The sequence below is a fragment of the Apteryx mantelli genome, chromosome 1 (genome assembly GCF_036417845.1).
Source record: "Apteryx mantelli isolate bAptMan1 chromosome 1, bAptMan1.hap1, whole genome shotgun sequence".
Classification (NCBI taxonomy): domain Eukaryota; kingdom Metazoa; phylum Chordata; class Aves; order Apterygiformes; family Apterygidae; genus Apteryx; species Apteryx mantelli.
In genome coordinates this window covers 98,757,668-98,782,213 of record NC_089978.1, presented here as the reverse complement: position 1 = coordinate 98,782,213, position 24,546 = coordinate 98,757,668, and the positions used below count along the sequence as shown (strand labels likewise).

The 24,546-nt window shown below is 37.4% G+C and overlaps 2 protein-coding genes across 7 annotated transcripts in view; both read left to right on the top strand.

The window, feature by feature from the left end:
* The window catches only part of TRAPPC10 (trafficking protein particle complex subunit 10), a 45,471-nt gene extending 41,802 nt beyond the window's left edge, over window positions 1–3,669 (top strand). For all 4 annotated transcript variants that reach the window (XM_067298102.1, XM_067298093.1, XM_067298080.1 and 1 more), the window contains one exon: window positions 512–3,669. In XM_067298102.1, the coding sequence (XP_067154203.1) occupies window positions 512–750 (239 nt within the window). In that variant the 3' untranslated portion in view covers window positions 751–3,669. The remainder of the gene's footprint in view (window positions 1–511) is intronic.
* A 244-nt stretch (window positions 3,670–3,913) lies between these two features.
* Window positions 3,914–23,593, top strand: PWP2 (PWP2 small subunit processome component). Of its 3 annotated transcripts, XM_013941673.2 has the most exons (21): window positions 3,914–3,956; window positions 4,042–4,154; window positions 4,926–5,020; window positions 5,372–5,471; window positions 6,552–6,695; window positions 7,137–7,272; window positions 7,840–8,060; window positions 9,187–9,330; window positions 10,091–10,161; window positions 11,224–11,360; window positions 12,515–12,663; window positions 13,341–13,488; window positions 14,711–14,861; window positions 15,193–15,373; window positions 16,360–16,507; window positions 17,688–17,796; window positions 18,328–18,393; window positions 18,749–18,967; window positions 21,533–21,683; window positions 22,703–22,777; window positions 22,981–23,593. In XM_013941673.2, the coding sequence occupies exons 1-21, from the start codon at window positions 3,939–3,941 to the stop codon at window positions 23,132–23,134; spliced, it is 2,730 nt and encodes a 909-aa protein (XP_013797127.2). In that variant the 5' UTR covers window positions 3,914–3,938; the 3' UTR covers window positions 23,135–23,593. The 3 variants fall into 3 exon arrangements, with proteins under 3 accessions (XP_013797127.2, XP_067154166.1, XP_013797126.2); XM_067298065.1 differs by lacking the exons at window positions 3,914–3,956; window positions 4,042–4,154 and adding an exon at window positions 4,166–4,489; XM_013941672.2 differs by lacking the exons at window positions 3,914–3,956; window positions 4,042–4,154 and adding an exon at window positions 4,527–4,829.
* The last annotated feature ends 953 nt before the right edge of the window (window positions 23,594–24,546 follow it).

The following is a 24,546-nucleotide window of genomic DNA, read 5'->3' as shown; positions in this document are numbered from 1 at the left end:
CCTCAAGAATCCTGAGGTTTCATTGTTTGTAAATTGCACATCTACTGTGTCTTCATTAACTTTGAAAAATTTTCCCAGTTGTTGGAAGGATTAAGTAGGAAATAGAAGAGCTGCTGAAAACTTGTGGCATGTAAACCAGATTAGATCAAGAGTTTAAATTACTACAGCCACCTAGAGTCTTCATTGGTATTGTTGAGCAGCTCCATAGCTGTAGTGAGAACTCACTCATGCAAACAACTTTCCATTTGTTGGCTGAGCTCTGGTAACTGCCAGTGTGCACTCCTCTAGCCTGTGACAATGTGAGATAATGCCACTTAAATTTTCCTTAAATGTGGCAGTGTGAACTATATTGGTTTCTGCTGCTGGTCAAAAGTGTGCACAAACAGTTAATTCAACTGAAGTGATGAGTAAGTGTTAATGTGGTAAGCTGACTGTGTGTCTTAGCTCTGAAATAGTTTTAAGTCATTTAATCACTTCAAAGAATTAATTTGTGGAGTTTTGTTTTAAACAGATAGCTGGATTGAGAATGATAACTTATCTGTGGACAAGAATGTAGATGATCAAGCCGACAGCAGCAGCATAAGGAGCAGAAGTAGCTTGCATTCTGCAGCTAGTGGGGAACACAAAGGTTTGCCAATGCCCCGTCTACAATCCTTTTCATCTGGTCAGGTCTTCAACTGCAGCACCGGTATGCAAATACTTGTTGTTCCCAGCAAGGACGACCATGTTCTGGAAGTCAATATCACATGACAACTTGGCATAAAAACAAAGAAAACAAAAACCTTTAGAAACTGGATATGAAAGCACTTTAAAGGGTCATGACCTGATTAGTCTTTGTAGTAACATTCTAACTCTAAGCAGACCTATGGCACTCAACACTTACTGGCCATGGAAGCACCAGACAATTGTATCAATTCAAATGTACAGTGAAGCTTGTGTCAGCTAGTTTATATTGCCACTTTAGTATGTTTTGTGTAAGCTATTGGGTTTTTTCCCTTCAATCACATCCTGCTGGTAAAGATGCTTGCTGCAGTTGGTCCTTTATGTAACTTGAGCAGCCTCCAGTTTTGCTGTTTTTTAAAAAGCCTGATTTCTGTTCACAAAAATTTTTTCAGGTTGACATACAGTAAGCCTTGCAATGTGGCTATAATTGACTTGTGTGTGCCTTTCCAGTCACACGACTGTCTGGTTTTCTGGACCAGGGTAGCCTTCAAAATTTCTGAAAAATAAGGTGTGATTCTGAATCCCACAGCATCTAGAAGATGTCAAAGATTATATATATTTTTTTCTTGAAGACTTGCTTAATGTCTTCTGTGCATTGGGATATAGGAATTACATTTGCCCCAAGAGACCCTGTAGAACCATCCCAGGCCATTCACTTCTGCCATACCTCTTGAAGATCATGGCCCTTGAACTTAAACCAGTGGCATGACGTGTGTAAATGTAGTGAATGCTCATGGGACCATGTTTTTTCCCTAGTGACTTAAATGAGCAGGTGAACATAGTATCAGATGCATTTTACTATGTGCTAGCTTGTTTTTTTTTTTAACCAAAGTTGTTTTTTCCCCAGTTTCTCCTGCCCTAATTAGTGTTTACTTGTTGGACTGCAGACCTTTTTTTTTCCCCCCCCCCACCTTATTTCCAGACTTTTTGAAAGTAAATAATGCCATTTAAAATGAAGTTTACTTCACTGCTTTCAGTCTAGATAGGGAGAAGGATTAAGGTCCTAGAATTAAATCTCTTCTGGTCCAGCAAACTGCAGTCATACCATACCAACTGATTATTTTTCAGTTGTAAATTTTAATGTACATATGGTTGACTATTTAAATAAAGTTACAAATTAACTGATGTATTGTCTGTATAAGTTGCACCAAAAATCAAGGATAAAATAAATGTGTGTTTTTATGTTGTGAAAGTCACAGCTTGTAAATATGTGTAGTGTTTTAAACCTTTCCCAGCTCTCAAAAGCTCTGTATTTTTGTATATATATATATATATATAGATATAGATATTTCTCTGGAATTCACAGCTAAAGATAGGGGGGAGGGTTAAGAGGAAGGGAGAAAGTCAGCATGAACTGGTGTGTCCAGGCGATTTGTGGCCTCTTTTTGGAAAAATTCTATTCTGAGCCTTGAAGGAATAACAAGAATTTCTGCAGTTTAGTAGATCCTTACTGCAACTCAGCATAGGGCAACAAAAACAAAATCCAAATATTTGAACCCCTTCTCTTTTGTTTAGCAGCTGCCTGCTTTGTTTTCATGCTTTCTATATATTTTAGAATTTAGTCAGTTGGATGATATAATTATCTGACATCTTGGATTTTTAAGTAATAATTTACAGTTTTTTCCACCCATGTACCAGTGGGTATAATAACTTGCTCACTGATGTGTGACTTTTTTTTTCTTTTAGCAACGTTAATTCTTGTCATTGAAGTCTTGTATTTAACTTCCATCTTTTGCGTACTTAAATGCATGGAAGAACTATTCCTATAAACAACCCTAACTGAATAAAATTCTATAATTATTTTGAGGCTTTCCCCTTCACTGAGTAGACATGTGTCACATAGGTTGTGTGGGTTTTTTTCTGTTGTTTTTGTTTTTTTTTCCGGGTGGCTCATCCTCTTGCTTAGTTCTTACCAAAGAAAGATACTGTTAGAATTTAATGATGATTATTTGGCTTCCTGACTTCCCAGATGAGTTTCCTTTATTAGCATTTAAGTGTCTTGGCTATCTGTTCCAATTTTTAAATTGGGGTAAAAATTTCAGTATGATGTGACACTTAAACAGTCAACCTTCATCACAAAGGCTTAGTGTAATTGTTACTGATTAGAGGCCAAACTTCTGCATTCATGATGGAAGAAAGAGGTTGGTTTTATATAGGGAAGCTTGCAGATGTAGCATAATTGTGAAACAAAGTTAAAACGTGTAACTTAATTTCATTATTTATATCTGAAATGTAAATATAAAAAAGTGTAAGAAAAAAAAGTGTAATTTTTGTGAATGTTGCAGATTCACCTGTGACTGGAAAAATTACAACTTCTAATGTCCTGCTTCTGATATTGAAAATTGTGCGTTTAATGTGAGAATGACCTTTTCTACTTGCAGTTCTATAATGTTGCATTGTCAGGACACTCCACAGAGGAAATCTGTCCCATATCAAATATCTGTCAATAAAAATAAACGTATAAAGAAGTGGGGAGCTGCTCATCAGACAGGTTTTCAGTGACTCAGGTTTGCTAAATTATAAAGGGAAGAAAAAAAATCTTTTCCAAAAGAATGGCAATTAAATTGAAAGCAAGAATCCTGCACTTGTCTAAATACTTAAATCTAAATAGCTATATAACGTAGACCTGCTAGTTGAAAATGTTATCATTATGCATCTTCTTTCTGTGAAGGAATGCCCTTTCTCTGTGGAAATCATAACACTTTATCCTGGATGAAACCCAAAGCATCATATGACTGCTGCGATTTTCTGACTGGAAAAGGTAACAAGTTAGTGACTTTGACACTGCAGGTACTATAACTAATTCCATTTTCATGGTTTACTATTAAATCATTTTTCACATTGTTCTGTAATATACTGTTAGACGACACGCATTGTATTAAGATTGTTTAATGAAATTGTAAGCGTTACAGTTCTAAATATACATGTTTTAAAAAAGAAACCCAACTTCTCTGCTGCGCTGTCTCCGCTTTCTCTGTTGTTGGAAGAGGCGGTTATGTTGTGTCCTGTTTTAGCCGAAAACCGCTCTAGCGGATAAACACTTTAAGCGCAGCGGCCCCCTACCCTCGGGGCGGCCGGTGCCGCCTTGCCCCGGTAGCCGCCCGCGCATGCGCGCTGCCGCCAGTGCCGCCCGGCGCGCCTGCCGTAGCGGCTGGCGGAAGGGGCGGAGCGGGCGCGCGCGGTGCTCACGTGGGGCGGCGGTGGCAGCAGCAGCCATGAAGTTCGCCTACCGGGTGAGGGCTGCGGCCGGGGGCTGTGGGCCTCTGTCCCCCTCTCCCGCCTTTAACCCTTCTCCTCTTTTTTCCCTCCCCTGCGCAGTTCTCCGGCCTGCTGGGCACCGTGTACCGCCGCGGGAACCTCAGCTTCACCCGCGATGGCAGCGCCCTCGTCAGCCCCGTCGGGAACAGGATCTCCCTCTTCGACCTGAAGAAGTCAGTGAGCCCCAACGGCTACTTCCTCCCCCCCCGCGGCCCCAACGGCTTCCTCCTGCCCTCTCCCACCCGCGGCCGTGCGTGGGGGCCCGCCTCAGCGCTGCGGCCCAGCCCCAGGGCTCCACTGAGGCACCCCGCGCTGCGGGCGGGGGGAGGGGGAGGCAAAAGTGCTTCCTGCGCCGTCGGAGCCCACGGGGCTCAGTCCTGTGCGGTGTGGAGGCGGAACTGGGAAGGGCTGGCGTTTTCAAGGACCGTTTGCCTTCCCAAAGTGTCCTGAAAGGTTTCAGGCTTAGTGTTAAAGGCTGGATGGAGCTCGCCTGTCAGACTGTCAAGAGGTATTGCAGAGTGCTGATTTTCTATGTATAAGTCTATGAGAAGAATAATGTAAGTGTGTGAAGCCGCATCTTGGAAACATGAGGGAAAAACATGTTGTATTTAATTTGGTGGCATTGTTTCCTTGTATTCTTCTAGCTTGTATTACGTCTCATAAATGGGAAAACCTAGGTCTGTTATCTGCCTTTTCCTATAGGCCAGCACTTTGACTGACACTTGTTCTACTGGAATTCTGGTTAGGAGTCTCTCACTTGCATACTTGGTGTTTAAAGGGTTGTGACAGTTGAATACTTCAATACAGTCTTGAGGGTTGTACATCTAAATTGATTCAATGGCTCTAAGGTAGAAATCAAACTGTACTTCATTGATACTAAAGACAACAACTGTTGCTTCTACATCCTTGTACCCAATTTATTTTTATCTGTCTCTTTCTTGCAGTAATAAGTGTGAAACACTCCCATTGGCTACACGGCACAATATCATGTGTGTGGGGCTCTCTCCAGATGGAAGTCTTGCCATACTAATTGACGAAGGTATTTGCATAAAGGAGGTATTTGCTTTCTAACAGGTGAAGAAAAAAACATTCTGAAGAGGAAAGTATGTATTGCTAGGTACTCAGCCTTAACACAAATTAAAAAACGCTCTGCTTTAAAAATTATGTTAGACTCTTTGAGAAAGGTATCTTTACTTACAGAACCTGGCTTTTTAAAATGTAACTCATAATTCTGATTATATTTTTTTTCTTCTCAGTATTAAGCACACTGTCTTGAAAAGTTTCTGAGAGGGTACTTTTTCTTAACAGAAATAAAAAGCTAAACTTGCTAGGGTTCTGCATATTTGGGAACTGAATAATTTCCGTGATCTTTTCTTTTCTGCACTTACAGAGGGAGCTGCCTTGCTTGTCAGTTTAATCGGTAAATCTGTGATACATCACTTCCATTTTCACAAGCCAGTACATAGTGTCTGCTTTTCCCCTGATGGCAAGTAAGTGACATGCACATGTTTTAGAACAAACCAACAGAAGTTACCTCATAAACTAGTTGTAACTAATCAAAAGACTCTGACTAATTAGGGAATGATATTTGTTAATTCATGTAGGGGAGATTTCAAGCTGGGCCAGGGCCAATGTTTCTGTAAAACTGAGAGGGCAAGAGGAGAGGAGTAGTGAAGCTTGGGAATCAGACCCTGGCTCGAAATTTGTCTTTCACAGGTGCTCTCTACAGAGGAACTCTTAGAAACTTAGAAGCTTTGCTATATCTCCTAACGGTTCTTCTGTGTTGTGGGGAAGGTGTAAGAGCCTGCTTTGGAACAGTCAGTGCTGCAGAGTTGTGTGAAGGCACTCAGAGAGGTGCAGTTTCACTGCTGACTTGGGTTAGTTTGAGGTCACTCTGCTGCTGAAAGGGCCATCCTTCTCTGAACTGAGTCCTTGTCATGTCCCTTGTATTGTGGCTGCATGGTCACCGAGCCAAAGCGTAGCAACGTGAATGTTAGACATGACAAAATTGTGAGAGAAAAAAGTGCAGAGTGCCCCCTTTGGCACCAGCCCTTAGCTTGATTGACTTAAGCTCATTGTGTAACCCCAGGATCAGTTTTTGCTTGAACGTTGGAAGTCAAAATTTCTCTGTTGTTAGGGAATTATATTGGTAATAGGGCCAGATTAGAGGATTTGAGTAATAGGGATGCAGATGCTTTATGTCTGTGATAGCAGCCAATATATGGAAGTTAAGACAGGGTGAAACAGCATGTCTTATTTTAAATGCTTAAACATTTCCTTCCATTATATGAATTAGCGTATAAATGTTTTGTTATTCGACCCAATTCATTTTACTTGGTTTTCTATCTCAGTGTAATACATAAACTGTATCTGTATTCATGAAATTGAGAGATAATGTCTACCTGCAAATAATTTGGGGGTTTTAATTCTAAAGAAAGCCATGTTTATCACTTAAGAAACACAAAACCCTTTTTAATATTGCTTTGTTTCATTTTATTGCAGTGCGTACTGAACAATTGTTTGTTTTAACAGCCTTGTGTTCAGTTCTGCTTTTTTTCCCTATATGACAGGAAATTTGTGATTACAAAAGACAATATTGCTCTTATGTACCATGCTCCTGGTAGAAAAAGAGAATTTAATGCGTTTGTTCTGGACAAAACCTATTACGGTCCATATGATGAAACAACATGTATTGACTGGACTGATGATTCCAAGTGAGTTGTCAAACTAAAGCATTACCTACTATTTCCTGTTGTTAATATTGTTGTATGCATGATATTATAGCCCGTTTTCTTTGTTCTAAGGTATTTTACTAGCAGTAAAAACTCATTTTGATGTTTCTATTTCTCATTGTCTCTTGAATTAAAAAATATTTTTAGACAGACTAGGAAGTATAAAAATATACATTCTTCCTTGAAAATGCCTAGTTATCTATAAAGGAACATATCTTAAGAGTGTGAACATGGTTGACTCTCTGAATATGTTTAATCTCATATACTTCTGCTAGAGTTGCCAACTTTAGTTTAGAACTCTGTTGTGTGTGAAATTCCTGTCTGTTTAAGTGGTGACTGGTGTCTTCACATTCAGAATGTTCTCTGCTCAGTGAAAAGTCTTGCAAACCAGTGCTCTAATCCAAAGTGCCTTTTCTTTTGTAGATGTTTTGCTGTAGGGAGCAAGGACATGTCAACATGGGTGTTCGGAGCAGAGCGATGGGCAAACTTGATCTATTACTCACTTGGAGGGCATAAGGATACAATAGTAGCATGTTTTTTCGAAGAAAACAGTCTGGATGTATGTACACAATCATGCTGCGTTCTTAAAGTTTAATGTTAAAACAGTTGTAGCTGTCTCTTTTACCTGTAGATAAGGATGCTGAGTTTCAGGTTACTATTTTGCTAATATCCTGGAAATTAGAAAAAATATAGGTAATATCTCTTTTGACTCATCTACTTTGATCAGGAGTCTACAAATTTAATTTTAATGCCTACTTTTACTTGAATATTTGAAGTAGTGAATGTTAAAGGGAGAGAAGAGTAAGTTATTTAAAGTTGCTTCAGAGAAAAAGTTATCATTAATTAAAAAAAAAAAAAGTTAGCTGTAACTCAGAAGCTGGTTACCAAATTGCCTTCTGTCTTTTCAGAAATTCTCTGAAGGCAGAGAAGAGTAAATCCACGATAAATGAGTTAGTTTTCCAAATCAAAGCCTCTGGGATGTTAGAGGACTGAGTGAAATATCATCCTAATGATAGCATGCAGACTGGCTACCCCTTCTATAATTGTATATTCATTATAGCAGGGCAGCAGACTATGAAACATAGATATTGCATGATCATAGTAAGTTTGTGTGTTTGTATTCTAGCTGTACACAATTAGCCAAGATGGGGCTCTCTGTGTGTGGCAGTGTGATACAGAGCTGGATGGTTTGAAGCCCATGCTCCCTAAAGATGAAGCTAAGGAAAAGAATAAAACAAAAGAAGATGAAGAGTTTATTGAAGAATCTCTGGGAGAAGAAATTCGTGGAAAAGCCAGTCCAAACGAACAAGAGTCTAGAGATAAGGTTAAATATTCTCGTGTTGCAAAGTAAGTGATTTTCATTTCTCCAAAGACTAAATTATTACGGGGATTTATTATATTGGGCTTTTTTTCACCCACTGTCACTCTCTCGAAGTGGTATAAAACTTTGCCCAGGTTTTAGTAATTCACTATAAATCTCATTGTAAATGGTTTCAGTAGAAGGATCTGTTTGTCTTACCTTGACTATATGAATAGCAATAACGTTTAGCTTCAGAATAACAACTTAGTATTGCCTAGAGGCTATGAGTTTTTGCACAAACAGATTGGTTAACTTCAAGAGGTGACAGCAGCATTTGTTAAAGATATGTAATCAGCCTGTTGGTATCCTATTTAAAGGTGCCTTTCTGAAGGACCTCCCTATCTATTCACATCAAAGGACACGTATCTTATAGAGAATAACTGAACTGTTAAGACAGTCATGATGTTTAGCTTTGCTTGAAGAAGGCTAACCTTCGTTGTCTCTCTGGTCAGTGGAGTGAGGGGGAGATAAGATGCTTTCAGGGGGTTGTTGGGAGCACCTGATGTTAGGCTGCTTTTCTGTCTCTCTCTGACTGGAAAGGAAGCCTAAAGAAAGTACCCTATCCCTACCCAGGTTAGAATGAGCCTTTGTGAACATCCCTTCCAGAGAGTAAAGGAATTTGGAATATACAACAGCAGGGCAATGCTCAGATGCTCTTCTATTTGATCATCATGTTGTGCTTATCTGTTTAATTCCACTAAAAGCTACAAATACAAAGAAATTGAGAAAAACTTCATCGCCAGGCATACAGTATATGACTAGTACTTCAATTACTTAATCTGCAAGAGAACTTAAAGGTACAAGGATAACCACTGAATTTTAAAGCAACGGTTGCTGGTATTAGATGACAAAAAGGAAATCCACAGTGTAATTCCTCTGAGGTTAACCTCAAGTGCCTTTCATTGCAAGTCATCAGGCATCACTTCTGATAGATTAGATTACTGTAGCAGTTGTAAGCATTCAGGGAAGGGAAAAGAATTAACTTTTTCCTAGCAATGTAAAATATGTATGTTCAGCAATTTCCAAAATTACTGCTTTTTAGCTTTATTGTAGGATACTTTCGAAATATTTGCCCTATGTTGAAATGCTTCTTTCTGTTTTTTTGATGTGCAGGTATTTTTTCAATAAAGAGGGTGATTTTAATAATCTGACATCTGCAGCTTATCACAAGAAAGCACACCTTTTAGTCACAGGTCTTGCTTCTGGAATCTTCCACCTCCATGAGCTTCCGGATTTCAATCTGATCCACTCCTTGAGGTGAGGTGGGTTTTTTTTGTTTGGTTGTTTTTTTTGGGAAGGTGGGGTAAGGTGAGAAAACATCATGTTTAGCAGTGAAGGGTGAATATCAGGGTACAAAAATCTTAAACATCTATTTAATATCATAATTGCATTTCTGGAAATGCAGAGATATTCTGATTCAAGAAAAGCAGTAATCATTGACAGACTTATATAATAAATGCCATACAACTGTATTCCACAGCTTAGTACAGAAAAACAAGGACTGAACAGGAACTCATGATTATTTGTTGGCCATAGATTTCTTTAAAGCTTTAGACACATCACTTTGCTGTCAGGTTCCTTATAGCAAATAAAAATAATAGTAAAAAAGTTTGTTTATATGTGAAATTACCTGCAAATTGCCTCTAAGCTGAAAAATGACGTTTTCTTCATCCCTGTATGAAGCTAGCTAAAGAATGCATAATTTCCCTTTATGAAAAAATATTTTTCTTGAATACGAGGAGTTTTAATCTGTCCTGGCAAGTATTTCTTTATTTGGGATTTAGATATGCTTTCTTCCATCCAGGCAAGATAGTATCATTTATTTGATGTCCTTGAGTATGAAAAAGGATAGAACTTGCTTGCTACTTTTGATTTTACAGAGATATAGAAAGTCAGTAAAGTAATCAAAGATCTTGCTTGAACAGAGGAAATCAACTCTGGTTTCTCAAATCTGAAAACTTATTATGCGGGGTTTGAAAATGCAGGTTTATTTATTGAGTGATTCTTTTAATTCCAGTATTTCAGATCAACGGATAGCTTCTATTTCTATCAACTGTACTGGTGACTGGATTGCCTTTGGATGTTCAGGTTTGTAAATTGGTTGGTCTGTATTCATGGAAAAAAATAGAAGTGGTGGTGGTATGCAAGCCCGAATTCCTCTTACCCTTCTTGACTCCAAATATTAACGTTTTGTTAATACTTTATAGTTTCATCTCGGTAGTATCTGAATACATTAAAGCACGAATCCCTAATGAATTTTTCCTCACAGAAGTCATGTGATCCAGGGAAATACTTTGTTGATAAGGAGTAAAAGAAAATGGAAATGATTACTTTGAAATCATGTATGAAATCTCTAGCAGAATTGAATAAAGCCCATATCCTTTGAGTATGACTCTATCCTTAGCATAGTGTATAATATGCTTTCATTCTGTGCAGTTTCTTTTCCCTGGTTGCTGCCGCTTGTATATGGCATTTTACAAAGCTAGCATTTCTGTTCCAGCCCAGTCCGTAATGGTTTGCATAGCAACCCAGACTGTGCCCTTATATGCAGTCTGGTTTCTCTTCTAGCTCATATATTTAGAAACAAAAAGTAAAAAGGAAGAATCTACCATCTCCTTCATAGCTCTTGAGCTTGAGAAATGAAGGACAGGAAAGCCTGAGAGTTACCTTGGGTATTCAGTGCAGTGACCAGTTAGTAAGGCCAGTTGGCAGTCAGATCAGTTACATTGTCTTAAAAATGAAAACAGGCTTTACGTTACTCTTCTGTTACTATCTTTAAAACACTGTTTTGGTTTGCATTAAATATTTTAGATTAAAAATAAATTAATGTGAAAATTAAGGTCTGTATTTTTGACATTTCTGGGTTTGGCTATTTATCAGCATGCGTCTTTGTTAGCAAAGCCACTTAAAAGTACTGCTGTTGTAGAAATGAGGATGTTAAGCCAAGTGACAACTCCTGGTTGTTGAGCAAAGTGTTAACTTGAACTTTAAAAGAAAATGATTTTTATTAGGTTTGATTAGGTTGCACAGTGCAACCTGTCTGCATCAACCTTTTTTGTGTTGCCTGCAAGTATGTCTTTTGTGGCCTGTACTTGCTGGGTCCCATCACTGGATTCATAACTTTGGTTAATTTGTCTTATGTGTTTACAGGTCTGGGCCAGCTCCTGGTATGGGAATGGCAAAGTGAGTCTTATGTGCTGAAGCAGCAAGGCCATTTCAACAGCATGGTCTCATTAGCATATTCTCCAGATGGACAGTACATAGTGACTGGAGGGGATGATGGGAAAGTAAGTGAAACAATGTTATTGAAATATGAGCTTAAGTCTTAAAAACATAGAAAACAGCTTGAATTTCTATTCTGTGCAGAGAGCTCTGTTACGGTAGCTAATAGGAATTTTTATTAATTTTGTTCCCACTGTTCTTAATTTTTTTGATTTTTTTTCTCTACAGCATATGTATTTTGACTTATTATTCGTGTTCTCTGCAGACTGCATCACTTATGGCTTTCTAGCAGATAATTTTTAATGATTGCAGATTCAGTCACCATAAGCACAGAAAAATCTTAATTCATCTATATTTATTTACATGTTTGTGGTAGTTCCGTGATATATTGGGATGCATGAAGCTCAGTCACCCAAATTCAGCCCTTTTAGTAGTTGGTTTTAGTGTGAAATTCTAATTAAATTCTTTATAAAGTGCAATTTCTAAACATTTTTTTTCTATTATGTAATATTGCAGAATCTTGCTATTTAACAGAAAAATTAGCTTCTCATGGATGACTTGTCTTGAAATGGTAGGTTAGGCATACAGCTACTGGTTTTATTCTGGAAGAATATTTATTATAGAGCAATTACTGGGATCTCTTGGAACATAAATGTAACAAATATATGGTATCTTCGAACATCCAGTTTTGATGGGAAAGAAAAAAGCCCCTGTTTCATAGTTTTTGCCATTCAGATTTAAAATTGGCCAAAACCCCTAATTCTGAAACTGCAGATTGGAATACTGTAATATTTCTGTTTGAACTTTTCAAAAGGCTTGACAGTTGGTTTTGATTTTAAGCATCTTAGCCATGGACAATCCAAAGTTTGGGAGCCTGAGATGCCCAAGTGCTATAGTACTATAATTTTCCACGAAAATTAACTTTGTTTCAAAAAGTTTTTTGACAGTCTCCAGTCTGATTTTCATGATGTATATGTATCTTTAGGGGTTTAATGATAAAATGTGGCTTTTTGCCTTGCTTGCACAAAATTCCTGCTGACTGAATTGACAGTCCCATTTCAGAGCAATACAGAAAAACTGACTTTGAATTTTAGAAGAACAAACCTATTGTGGAGTTTTAGGGCTAACTTTTCTTTACTCTTCTCTCCTGCCTTATCCATGCTTCCTTTCTAGATTTCTGATGCAGATTCTAAGAAGGCTTTTCTTGTCTCTCTTGCAGGTGAAAGTGTGGAACACTTCCAGCAGCTTTTGCTTTGTCACTTTTACAGAACATACCAGCGGCATAACTGCTGTAACTTTTACTTCCAGCGGTTATGTTATTTTGAGTGCTTCCCTGGATGGAACAGTGCGGGCCTTTGATCTACACAGGTAACTCTTTTATAAAAAAGCTTTTGTGTATCACTTAGTTTTCTGCTCTCATCCCCCAAAAAACAGTGAGCTGCTGATTCCTGGTTTCAAGATCAAGTTGCATGAATGCGAGTCCTGCTTTATTGTAGTAATTAGGAATCCTATCACTGCAGCTTGTTCTTGTGAACAGAATTCTGGAAGAATTTTTTTTCAGACAAGCTGGAAATCCAGTAAGATCATTCTGTGGCTCTACAACTCAAATTGGCAAAGGCACCTGTCTAATTGAACATTTGTTATAGTTTGTTTCAGTGGTTGAGCTATTATAATACATATGTGTGCAGAACTGGATGTGTAAACCCCAAATTATCTAAGGAATGGACATATACTATGTAACAGAAGAAAACTTGTGTGTTTGAATATTTTTGGCTGTTATTTCTGCAGAGCTAATACCTTTTCTAGTCTTGGACTCATAGTAAGGAGTTGCATCTAATTTCATGTAAAAGATTTTTTTCTGTAGATGTGCCTTTTTCTATTTTGTGTTAATTAAAACTTGTATCTCACATTTTAAATTCATGTAGTTGATTTAAAAGACTCTACAAGTAAAATAAAATACTTGATTTTTTTTTGAATACATTGTTAAAACATCTGTTTAGACCTACCTAAAATGCTTTTTTAATATATTTTCACATTTACAACAGATACCGCAATTTTCGCACCTTTACTTCTCCACGACCAACTCAGTTCTCTTGTTTAGCTGTGGACTCCAGTGGTGAGATTGTGTCAGCTGGTTCCCAGGATTCCTTTGAAATATTCATCTGGTCAATGCAGAGTGGGAGGCTGTTGGACGTAAGGACCTACAATTGTTAGAGTGCTTGAAGTTAACATGGAATACATCGTGAAGATACTAAGTACCTTTGGGATTAGTTGGAGGGTTTCAATACAATATTAAATGTATTGTATTTCTATTTAAGAACTGGAGCTAAACCGCTTTATTCACAGCATTTCTTGATTTATTGCATGGAAGCTATCAAGCTTTTTCTAGCTGATGAATGAACACAAGTATTGCTGTGCTGTCTCATGGGACAAAAACAGTCTACTCCCATAGTTGTTCAGAGATGTTCTCTTCTCTGTATTTTCTTCAGGTAGTGAAGAAATTTTAGGTGCAGTCCTAAGATCAATAGAGGCTGTGGACAGTCTTGCTGGAGCAGAATAGGAGGAATGCTTGCTTTTGAACAGGTTTTTATGATGGAAGGGAAGAAAATTTTTATGAAAAAATTCGAAGTTAAATACAGTCTTACTGCTAGCTTGAAATATATTTTCTCCAGAGTAGATTTAATAATTGTGGCACACAGTATTTCTGAGCAAATCTACCTCACTTGCCATTGTCAACTCTTAAGCATTATTGTTCATGTGACTGCAAAGTAGAGGAACACAAGTGATTGATTTATTTAATTTGGAGTAGCTGTTGAATGCAGACCTGAAATAGTATCTCAGCATACACTTGAGTGGATCTCCGGTGTTGGGTTTAGTTCCTTTATGTGACTTATTCTGAGAGGAGTAGGAGCTCAGTGCTTGAAAAAAAATCTGTGTTTTACTTTTATTCACAATTCTTATTAGTATTCTTTCTTGAATGTTTTCAGCTGCAGGACATTCTCAATTCCCAGAGCAATGACTTGCTTCTTAACGGTTCCTCTGGTTGTTCTGATAAGGAAAAAAAAAAAAAAAAAGCAGTATTCCTAAGTCTTAGTCTCTAAAGTCTTTTGTCAGATGAAAAGACAATTACTTGGCTTCAGTTAGTTAAGATCTGATGGCAGTCTTTCTCATCTGTGCACATGTGCATGCGTAAGAGTGGTTATAGCTGCCTTTGCAGTGGTAGCACTTCCAGTGAAATTTTTTTAAGGCTCTGAAAATAAAAAGCTGATAATCACTGGTGTATGTCATTCTGCAATGTCTAAAGGTAGACAAGTTAAGCAAGGTTTCATTGTTGTATTTAGCTTTTGTTCAATATAGAGTATATGAATTTTGGTTTCTTTTACCTAATTCTGTGTTATCTTTTCTTCTTTATTAGGTATTATCAGGTCATGAGGGCCCCATCAGCAGTTTGTCCTTTAACCCAGTGAAGTGTGTTCTAGCTAGTGCTTCTTGGGATAAGACTGTCAAGTTATGGGATATGTTAGACAGTTGGAGAACCAAGGAGACTCTAACATTGAACTCAGATGGTAACCTTTATTTCATTCTATGTTGACTATATAAAAATACTATCAAAAATATTTGGAGAATGTCTGTATTTGACATACCCTGTTGGTCATACTTTTTCTTAGTAAACCAAAAGTTGAGATCTTTTTTTATAGTACTCAGCTAATAGCACAAAAATCCTTGCTGTTTATTGCCAGCTCTGATTTTATAATAGCTAAACATTGTGTTTGACCGAGAGAAAAAAATGAAGCTGCACTTCCTGCTCTAAAGATTCCACTGGTAGTTGAGATAGAGATGCTACAAAAATACAGGGTATTTTCTCAGAAAAAGATCTGACAATTAAATTCTTTGCAGTTCTTGTTGTTGCTTTCCGTCCTGATGGCAAAGAGCTTGCAGTTGCTTCTTTGAATGGACAGATAACATTTTGGGATCATGAAAACGCAATGCAAACTGGCTCAATTGAGGGAAGACATGACCTCCAGATGGGAAGAAAGGAGCTTGATAAAATAACAGCCAAACAGTCGTCCAAGGGAAAGTAAGTAAACTAGATAGCAGTGAAAAGAGGATCCCACGTGCTTATGCTTTTGAGTTGTTTCTTTCCATTTCTTCCCTTTTGTTTTTTACATGAGGATTTCAAAGTGCATCTGCTGATTGAATATTTTGATTCTGATGTTGGATTTTAAAAAAAGTGCCTGACTTGATGTCTGAACAGATACTTTTTGTCTTTTGCTATGTTTACCCACTGATCAGCATCATTCTGAGCATCCATTATTTTTTATCACTTACAACCTTGTGTGGCTTGCATACTATGAAGTTTCTCATATCAAGTTGTACATCTGCTAAAAGTAATAGAGCTTTAGGTGGATATCTTGTTATGTAACTATTAACATGGAACTACTAGCGTGTATGAAGTGATTATTTTTTAGAAATGTAAATATGCTGTGTTTTATTATCTGTTAATATGAATGTGAAGCAGTTATAAAAGGCAAGCTGTTATGTGCTGTCAGATGCCTGTGATGTGGAAATCTTGCATTTCATTCCTCTCCTTTCCCCCGATCCCTCTCTTTCTTCCATGCTGCTACCCCTCAAAACAAAATGGAAAAAAGGAAACAGTGACTCAAAAAACATGTAATTTTTAGCGATGAGCTCATCTGTCTTCTCTTTAAAACATGCCATGACATTTTTTTTCCTAGCTCTTCTGACCATCCTTAATTTTGTATAAGGTATAGTTGAGAGCTCATTGATTAAGCTGCCACTTATAATCAGAAGTGTGGAAGTACTTCAGAAAAGCTTTTTGAATTTCTAAAGTGTTTGTGATTCATAGTAAAGAACCAGAAGTACTTGGTCATGGTAAAACTATTTTGTGTGTTAAGTACGTATTACATGAATGAAGAGCTCCATTTTTTTCTATAGGATGATTATTCTTCTATGTCTTTACACTGTACTTGTGTGTGTTTTGAGTTCAGAGGTGGCATTGAAATTAACTGTGTTTTTTTTTTTTTTTTTTTTTTTTACCCCTAGATCTTTTACTACCCTGTGTTACTCAGCAGACGGTCAGTCTATTCTGGCAGGTGGATTGTCAAAATTTGTCTGTATATATAATGTCAAAGAACAGATTCTTATGAAAAAATTTGAAATCTCGTGCAACTTTTCTTTAGATGCAATGGAGGTATGTGACCATGTGGGTCAGTTTTGTTTTCTTTTTTTCCCCTGAGACTGGTTTTGGTATAACATCTTATTTAAGTGGGATTTGTGAATATTTTGTTAAGCGTGGGTTCATTTTTTTGGTATTGGGCAAGACAGCTGTAAGAAAAAAGTATTTCTCAGAAAATAAAATTAACTCCTGAAATTCAGCTAACCAAAGTCTGCCAGATTGCACTGTGCTTGTCTTGAATGTGCAGAACTCTTAAGCATGGTTAAGTCAGTTAGCAGTCGACTTAAAATTAATGAGATAATATGTAAATTTAAATGGCTGATATTTTAAACTAAGCTAATTTTCCCTGGGTGTCAGTTGGTTGTGTTAGCAAAGAAATGCATGGGCACATGAGAGCATCACTGACCTTTACAAATTGAGTGAGTCCCTGAATATCACCGAATGCAAAACTATGAAGTTTCTTGAAGTGAAGTGAATGATGAAAAGCATCAGAAGTTAAGAAGTCTTATTAGACTTTTTTCCATCTCCTTACCTTAAAGAATAATGATTACCCTAGTGCTGTGGTGTTTATTTTGGGCTGTGTTTGGTTGTGGTTCCAAATATGTTTCTTTGGCAGCAGTGATGGGTGAAGCAGCCTTCATTCCAGTGCTGCCCTCTGTTGTGCTAGCATAGTTCAACATATAGCCTAAAGGGGTAGCAGATAATGGAAGTGAAACAGCTAAAAAAGAATCCTGAAGTGGAGTTGGAGGGTTTAAAAAAAAAAAAAAAGAAAAAAAGAAAAGAAAAAAAGATTTTTTAAAAAAATCTTAAACCTCATTTGTGTAGCTGTCTGGTTACACAATGGTTCTATTAGCACAATGCAATTATGGAGGCTGAAGGGAGGAAAGAGTAGGACCACATCTAAGGAAGTGGTGCACCTGTTAGCCAGAACAACAGTATAATAATGTGAAGCCACAGTCTGAACTGACCTGCATTATTCTGAGGCCATAAGAGTTGAGCAGTCTTGATTCTGATCAGTGGTTGAACGCTTCTGCCTGCTATTGTGAAATGCTTGGTTTTCCACAAATTAGCAGAAACTTTTGGAAGAAAGTTTAAAGAAATAATCACTAGATAACTACTGACCATCTTGGAAAATTTTCAGTTAATCCAGATATTTGAAAGGAGATTCAGTATAGTGAATGGAATGTTTTTCTAGGAGTACCTAGATCGAAGAAAAATGACTGAATTTGGCAGCATGGCTCTGATTGATGAAGGTGCTGGAGATGAAGACGGTGTTGCTATTCCTCTTCCTGGAGTAAAGAGAGGTAAGTCTCTTTATGATAAGTAGATGACTTTGGGCTTTCCTTTCTTGTTCCTAGCTTTATGTGAATCAAAACCTCAGACCTAGAGTTAGGTATCAGATATGAAGGGTTTGAATTGTCCAGCTCAGTTTTCTAGTTATGATTACTGAATGTTCTGTTGGCACAGTGATCTGTTTCAAAAGTGCTAAGTGCATGTATGGATAGATCCTTTTGTGTAGAAGCAGCAATAGAAAACAGAAGGTACTATGGTCTACTGAATCTGGGACCCAGGAGACCTGAATTCGTTTTCCAGTTCCTTGCTTTGTCTTTGATTTCTCCTATGACAGTGAGCAAATTTCAGTCCCACCGCTTCATTTAGTTTATTTTAGCTGTAAAATCTCTTGAACAAGGACTGTCCTTTACTGTGTCCTTAACTGCACCAGGTTTTGGCATATTCTCCATTATTTTTAAGCATTATGATAATAACATAGAGTTCATAGCTAGACTGTGAACATTTGGTGGATATATAAATTCACTTCTAAACTTCTCTTTCAGGTGACATGAGTTCTAGACACTTCAAACCAGAAATAAGAGTGACTTGCCTGCAGTTCTCTCCTACAGGTGAGTATTGACAATGAATGTAGGAATTTTTTCTTCCACATACAACAAAAGAATAGAGCAATGAAGGAGTAATAATGAAGTACCTTGGAGATGACTTCTCCAGGTGTTATGGAGTGCTGCTAGGTTAGTAGTCTGGTTCCCTGCACAGTGGATAATTAGGAAATTTAAGTGTACATTACTTTCAGCTGGTATTTTTCACAAGCATTTTATCATTACTAACAGGCCCATCACTAATGTATGGTTTTCTGTCTTTCCCATGTTGTGCAAGCAATGAAGTGTTATGTTTATCATTACTCTTGTGCTTCCATCCTAGAAAAGACAGCTGTGTTCTTAAGTATTGTTATTTCTCTTCTAGGACGAAGCTGGGCAGCCACCACCACGGAAGGCCTTCTTATCTATTCACTGGACTCTGGGCTAATTTTTGATCCTTTTGAGCTAGATGTTGATGTCACACCCAGCAATATACACAAAATACTGCATCAGAAGGAATACACTATGGCTATCATCATGGCCTTCAAGCTGAATGAAAAGAAATTAATTCAGGAGGTCATAGAGGCTATACCTAGTAATGAAGGTAAGTGTATCTTCCATGAAGTTTGAACTAATTGTATGCAGAGATGTGTAAGCCAAATAAGTTGAAGCCTAAAGGGCAGAGGTTTAGCTCTTAAAAAAAAAAAAAAAAATTCCAAACAGTAATATTTAAGGACTCAAGGCTTTTTATTTATTATGATATAGCTGAAGACTAAGAAGAAGGGGATGGTTTTATCAATCTACTACATGCACAAACTGTTCAACTTCTGTGTGGCCTACTCTTTTTTTTATCCCCAGGATAGCAATAATAAGGATAAAGCTCCCTTGGAATCAAGCCAGATGAAAGAGACTAAACCTGCTTTGCACTGTTTAGATAGGATGGGTTTCAGAAGTTACTCTTTTAGCTGTATATACATAGCTCACGCAATGTACTCTATAGTCTTGTGGCTCATAGAGGTAGCTGACCAAAATAATGGAAGTCTTGCACTGCCTCTTGGTTTGATTTCACTATTTTAGTTTATTTCATCACTTTTGAACACGGAATTTGATCAGGTTTGGATATTCAGGTAAGGTTTTCAGAACGGTATTGGTATTAGGTGCATGGCAGGCTTAATGTGAGTCAGCAGTGGACCTCCCCAGTACAAGACAGACATTGATATGCTGGAGCATACAGTGGAGGACCTCAGAACAGGTTAGGGGTCCAGAGTGCGTGACAGATGAAGAGAGGCTGAGAGAACTGGCTTATTCAGTCTTAAGAAGAGAAGGCCAAGGGTGAATATTTTTACTGTCTTCAAGTGCCTAATTGGAAATTGTAAAGAAGGCAGAGCCAGACTCTTCTTGGAGGTGCGCAGTGATGGGACAAGAGGCAACAGACATGAGTTGCAACATGGGAAACTTTTTAATTAGATATTAAAAAATTTCCGTGCTGGGAGTAGTCAAACACTGCAACAGGTTGCCTGGGGAAGTAGTGGAGTCTCTGTCCTTGGAGATGTGCAGCGCTCAACTGGATAAAGCTCTGAGCCAGCTGCTCTAAGTTAGCCTTGCTTTGGACTGCCAGAATTTGGAAAAACTCTGCAAGTGTCAGCCTTTTGCATTTCTGATTATTTTATTCCTTTTGGTCTTGTGTTTGTTAAATTCATCCCTCTAAACAGTTGCAAATATAGTCATGATAGAGGGTTGTTTTCACACAAACCAAACAGATTATTAGTTAACAGTCTCTGTCATAAAGTGTTAAAGCTCTTTCTCACAGAAGATGGATACTTTCACAATTACAGCCCTAGCATGCCAAAAAAGGAATCGGTAAGATGTCACATGGCTTCGGAGAACATTTACTGAAGCCATTTTTTGGCATCCTTTCTCTTTTTGCTAATTGCTAATTTGCTAAGTACACAGTCATTAACTGTATGTAGTAGATACATTGAAAGTTTTTTGTAAGATTTTATTTTATTGTTTAACATTATAACTTCATTAACAGTTGCATCATAATAACATTAAATCATATTTTATTAGCTTTACCTAACTGTTGTTACCCCAGAGAAAAGTGATTATTTCTTTTCAGTGTTTTATGTGTAACAAATATTCCTTCTGGTCAAAACATGCTCTAGTCTGAGATCGGATGTATTCCAAGCTTTGTAGGATTTCTTACCTTATTCCCTAGGTAGCAAGCTTGATAATTATCCACGTCAGGGTAAATCACCTTTTGCATATATTCATTGGCACAATAGTGTTTTCCTCTGTCTGGCAAAACTTAGTTTTTGTTTTTGTTTTTTTTTACTGAAGTTAACCAAAAGTCCATATATATATATATGTAGACAATACTGGATATGAAGGCAGGAGCCAAAACCCCAGGAGCAGAGGATGAGATAGTGAAATTTCAGGCTTAGTGATCAACAGTGGCAGAATAAATGTTTAACTCTTTCTCTTAGAGATGAAGAATGTTTTTCACTGTTGAACATTAGATAGAACAGTTGAGGTGGCTGCAGAGAATAAGGATTGATTATTTGTAGAGAGGATCATGGATAATGACGTGGTCATACTTATATGTGAAATTATTTGGAATGGTTATAAAGTCATACTTCTTTGTGCTGCCGAATTGCTAACTGCGTTCGGATACTTCCTCTGTGGGTGAGCAACTTTGATATCTTTTCAAGCATCCTTTATTGCTTCTGATTGTTACACCTAACTTGTTCCACTAAATACAGAATTCCTATGAAGTCAGGAGCACCACGACTTTGGTAAAGTCTGGCTATGCCAAAAGAGAAGGAAAAGGTGGAAGTAAAAGTTCTGAAGGGAAGATGGTGGGGGAGAGTGTTTTGATAGGAGGAAAAAATGTTATGGCAGATCTTGGAGAAGAGGAGAGTTGTTAAACTCTTCCTTTTAAAATCTATCCTTTTAAATATAGTAGTGATTGGAAGGCTCAAATAGGAAAGACTTGCTTTCTGAGGGGTTGTGGTACTGTGTCCTGATGTAAAGTATTATGCTTCAAATAGTTCCCAAGATCGTGGTTTATTCTCCTTCCCAATATACTTTCCTATGCTCTCTTTCATATTGTTCCAAATAGTAATTCAACACTAATGTCTATGCAATTTTTTTCTTCTTTTTTTCACAGTTGACGTTGTCTGCTCATCACTCCCAGATCTGTACGTGGAGAAAGTATTGGAGTTCCTGGCCTCTGCCTTTGAGATATCATGTCACTTAGAGTTCTATCTTATTTGGGCTCATAAATTGCTCATGCTACATGGACAGAAACTAAAAACAAGGTGAGCTCTCGTGGAAGTCAAAATGCTGACAAGCATTTTCAAATGTCTGTCAGCTTGGGGGTTTCAGTTAACAGTTACTGAGATTCTGGATATCCTCATACACAACAGCTAAAACTACTTGATTGTACAACTTCTGTATTAACAAGTATGCAAGATAGAATTGGAATGCATAATAGATTTTGTGAAGCTAAATTGCAAAGGATTTTTCAGATACTGCAGGTAAACTTTGCATAGGTTGCTAGCGTATTAATGTCTGAAGATTTCAAGGGTGCTAGTAGGATTTGGGGAAATTGTGCTTTTGAACGATTATGCATATTAAATATAAATGAAATGAAAGACATTGCACAGGTACTGACTGTAATTTATAGACTTTCCTTGTGATTATAGCATGCACTGTTAACTTAGTACTCTGCTTTCTTACCTAGTTGTTTTCAATTACATGGTCTTGCCCTGTGAATTGTGTTCAGCTCACTACAAGTAGAGAGTTTATAGACTTTTTGGAACAAAAATGGCAAATTAGGGTTGTGACAGTTAGTGAGAGGTCAAGTAGCCTCTGAGAGGGGGAGTCTTGCAGATTAAAGTAACAGTGTGTTGTGTAACCCTTTGCTTGTTGCAACATTGGTATTAATGTTTGAATGACTGAAATGACCAGAACAAATTATCTCCTTTTTTTGCTGTTAAAGTAGAAGTGAAGAGTTTAAATAAAATTCCTCCTTGTTTGGAAAGTAGTATAGTATTTGGAAGGAACTGTCATCATTACAGCAAGCAGAGTCAGTTCTTCAAGCTGCAGTTTGACATTAGTAAAAAGTGATTTCTGGCAATAAATTACTTGTATTTAGTATAATAAGTGGTGATACAGTTAAAAGCAAATAGCTTTTGTTTGTTTGGTATCATCTTAAAATGTTCATATTTAAAAGTTAACATGTATACTTTTTAAAATTTTGAGAATACAGAAAAGTTCTAGGGTTCCACATGTAACTATAAATTGCACTGTAAATTGCACATTTTCTCCATTCAAGGTCAGAAAAGCTGCTCCCTGTGATCCAATTTCTTCAGAAAAGCATCCAACGTCATTTTGAAGATGTTTCCAAACTGTATGTATTGTCATATTTAAGAGGTTTAAATCATCCTTTATTAAAGTGTGGAGTAATTTGGGGGCTGGTGGGGGTATAGTATTAGAGGTTTGAAAATGGCCTTATAGGGGTACCTTTATTTTAAGAGAATTTTTTTTTTTTTTTTTGAGAAAAATAGAATTATTTGGGGAGAAAAATGGAATCCTGTTTCTTATTTTTTACAGCTGTGAATGGAATATCTACAATATTAAATATGCATTAGCCATTTCGCAACAGCGGGGCATGAAACGTCTGGCAGACACAGAAGATGAAGAAGACGTGGATTCTGACAGTGATTATATTATGCAAGATGTTCATAAGGACAATTTTAGTTCCTAGTTACTCTTCATGAGAGGAAGAAAATTTAAGAGAAAATGATTTTATGCAGTGGTATTCACTGAGACTGAGTGGCCCTTATAGAGGTATCATTTCACTCTTTTTTGGCAGCATGGAGAGTGTTACATGTAAGCTACAGAAATCAGTTAAATTTAGGATGGACGAAGTGCCATCTATGGTATACTTTGTGTATTCTGTGAAATCCGATGAAGTTCCAATAATTAGGATGAATAACATCTGTACCAATGAATATGGGAACAAAGTTACTGTGCTATAAAACTTCTCTAGGGATTTAATTAATAATCTGAGGTACTGTGGTAAAGATTTATGTTTGTAAATTGCCAATGCAATAATGTAATTTAAACTGTAAGGGAGGGAATGTGTTACAAATGTTTATCTTTCCCTCAAGAAAGCTCTTTCTTGTTTTTTAAAAGTTGTTTATTAAAATAACAAAATCTGAAAGTTCTGGTTTCTTTGCTTTTGTGAATTGACATGGGAATTGGGTAGTACTGACACTGAGGTCCTGAGTATGAAAAAAAAAAAAAACCACGCTTGGAATGTTTCCAAGCCACATGTTGAGAGGGCTTTGTTAGTGAAGATGTTGCAAATATTAACACTGAGCCAGCAGTGATTTTTTTTTTTTTTTTTTAAATGCTCAACTCTTGGAAGAGAGGGGAGATGGGATTACTGCTGCAGGAAAAAATGTGTCCAAAACATGCAGCAGACACATGCAGTCAGCTTGTGGGATTTCAATGTGTAAATAAAGATGCACTTGCCACTTAAAATAAATACAACATAGCATTTTTTTTTCTTATGGTAAAATGTTTAAAAATGTCTTCAGTTGTTGGCACCCCCTGCCTCCAGTAATTTTCATGGTCATGTCTGTGTTGCAGGGTGTCAGAGACAAAAGGGGTGAAGGAGTAGTTGGGCTGGAGAGAGATGCTTGCGGAAGATGCTCTGCGGTGTTGAGTTAGGACTTGGAATTGCTTATCATTCTTCACTGCTCTGCCTCCTCCTCTGCCATTGTAGAAAGCAGAAGAGGCAGAAGGGAAGCCTGACTAGGGGAAAAAGGAGCACACAAGGAGAGAAAATCCATCCTGGGATGCTTCTAAAGCTCTGAAATGCATAACTCGGCGTGCAAAGCACGATCATGTTACCTGACACGCTAACACAATTGTTACTTTGTAATCCATCTTACTGTTTTCATATACATGTCTTTGCCTATGTTAAGACAGGATTTATCTCCCTAACTTTGTGGCCCATAGCAGACAGGTTATTACTGTTTTGGGACTGTCAAGGTGATAGCTTTGTACATAAAATAGGAGTTGTGCTCTTTATGAAGTAGCCTTAGTCCCTAAATTTGTATTTATCTCTTGAGTTCACAGTAGTACAAAACACAGCATATGGAGAAAATC

What these genes read in the sequence shown, in the direction of transcription:
- PWP2 (XM_013941673.2), top strand. An exon ending in AGAGTGGGAGGCTGTTGGAC is followed by an intron (nt 13,489 to 14,710) that starts GTAAGGACCTAC and finishes CTTCTTTATTAG; the next exon opens with GTATTATCAGGTCATGAGGG. An exon ending in GGCTATACCTAGTAATGAAG is followed by an intron (nt 18,968 to 21,532) that starts GTAAGTGTATCT and finishes TTTTTTTCACAG; the next exon opens with TTGACGTTGTCTGCTCATCA.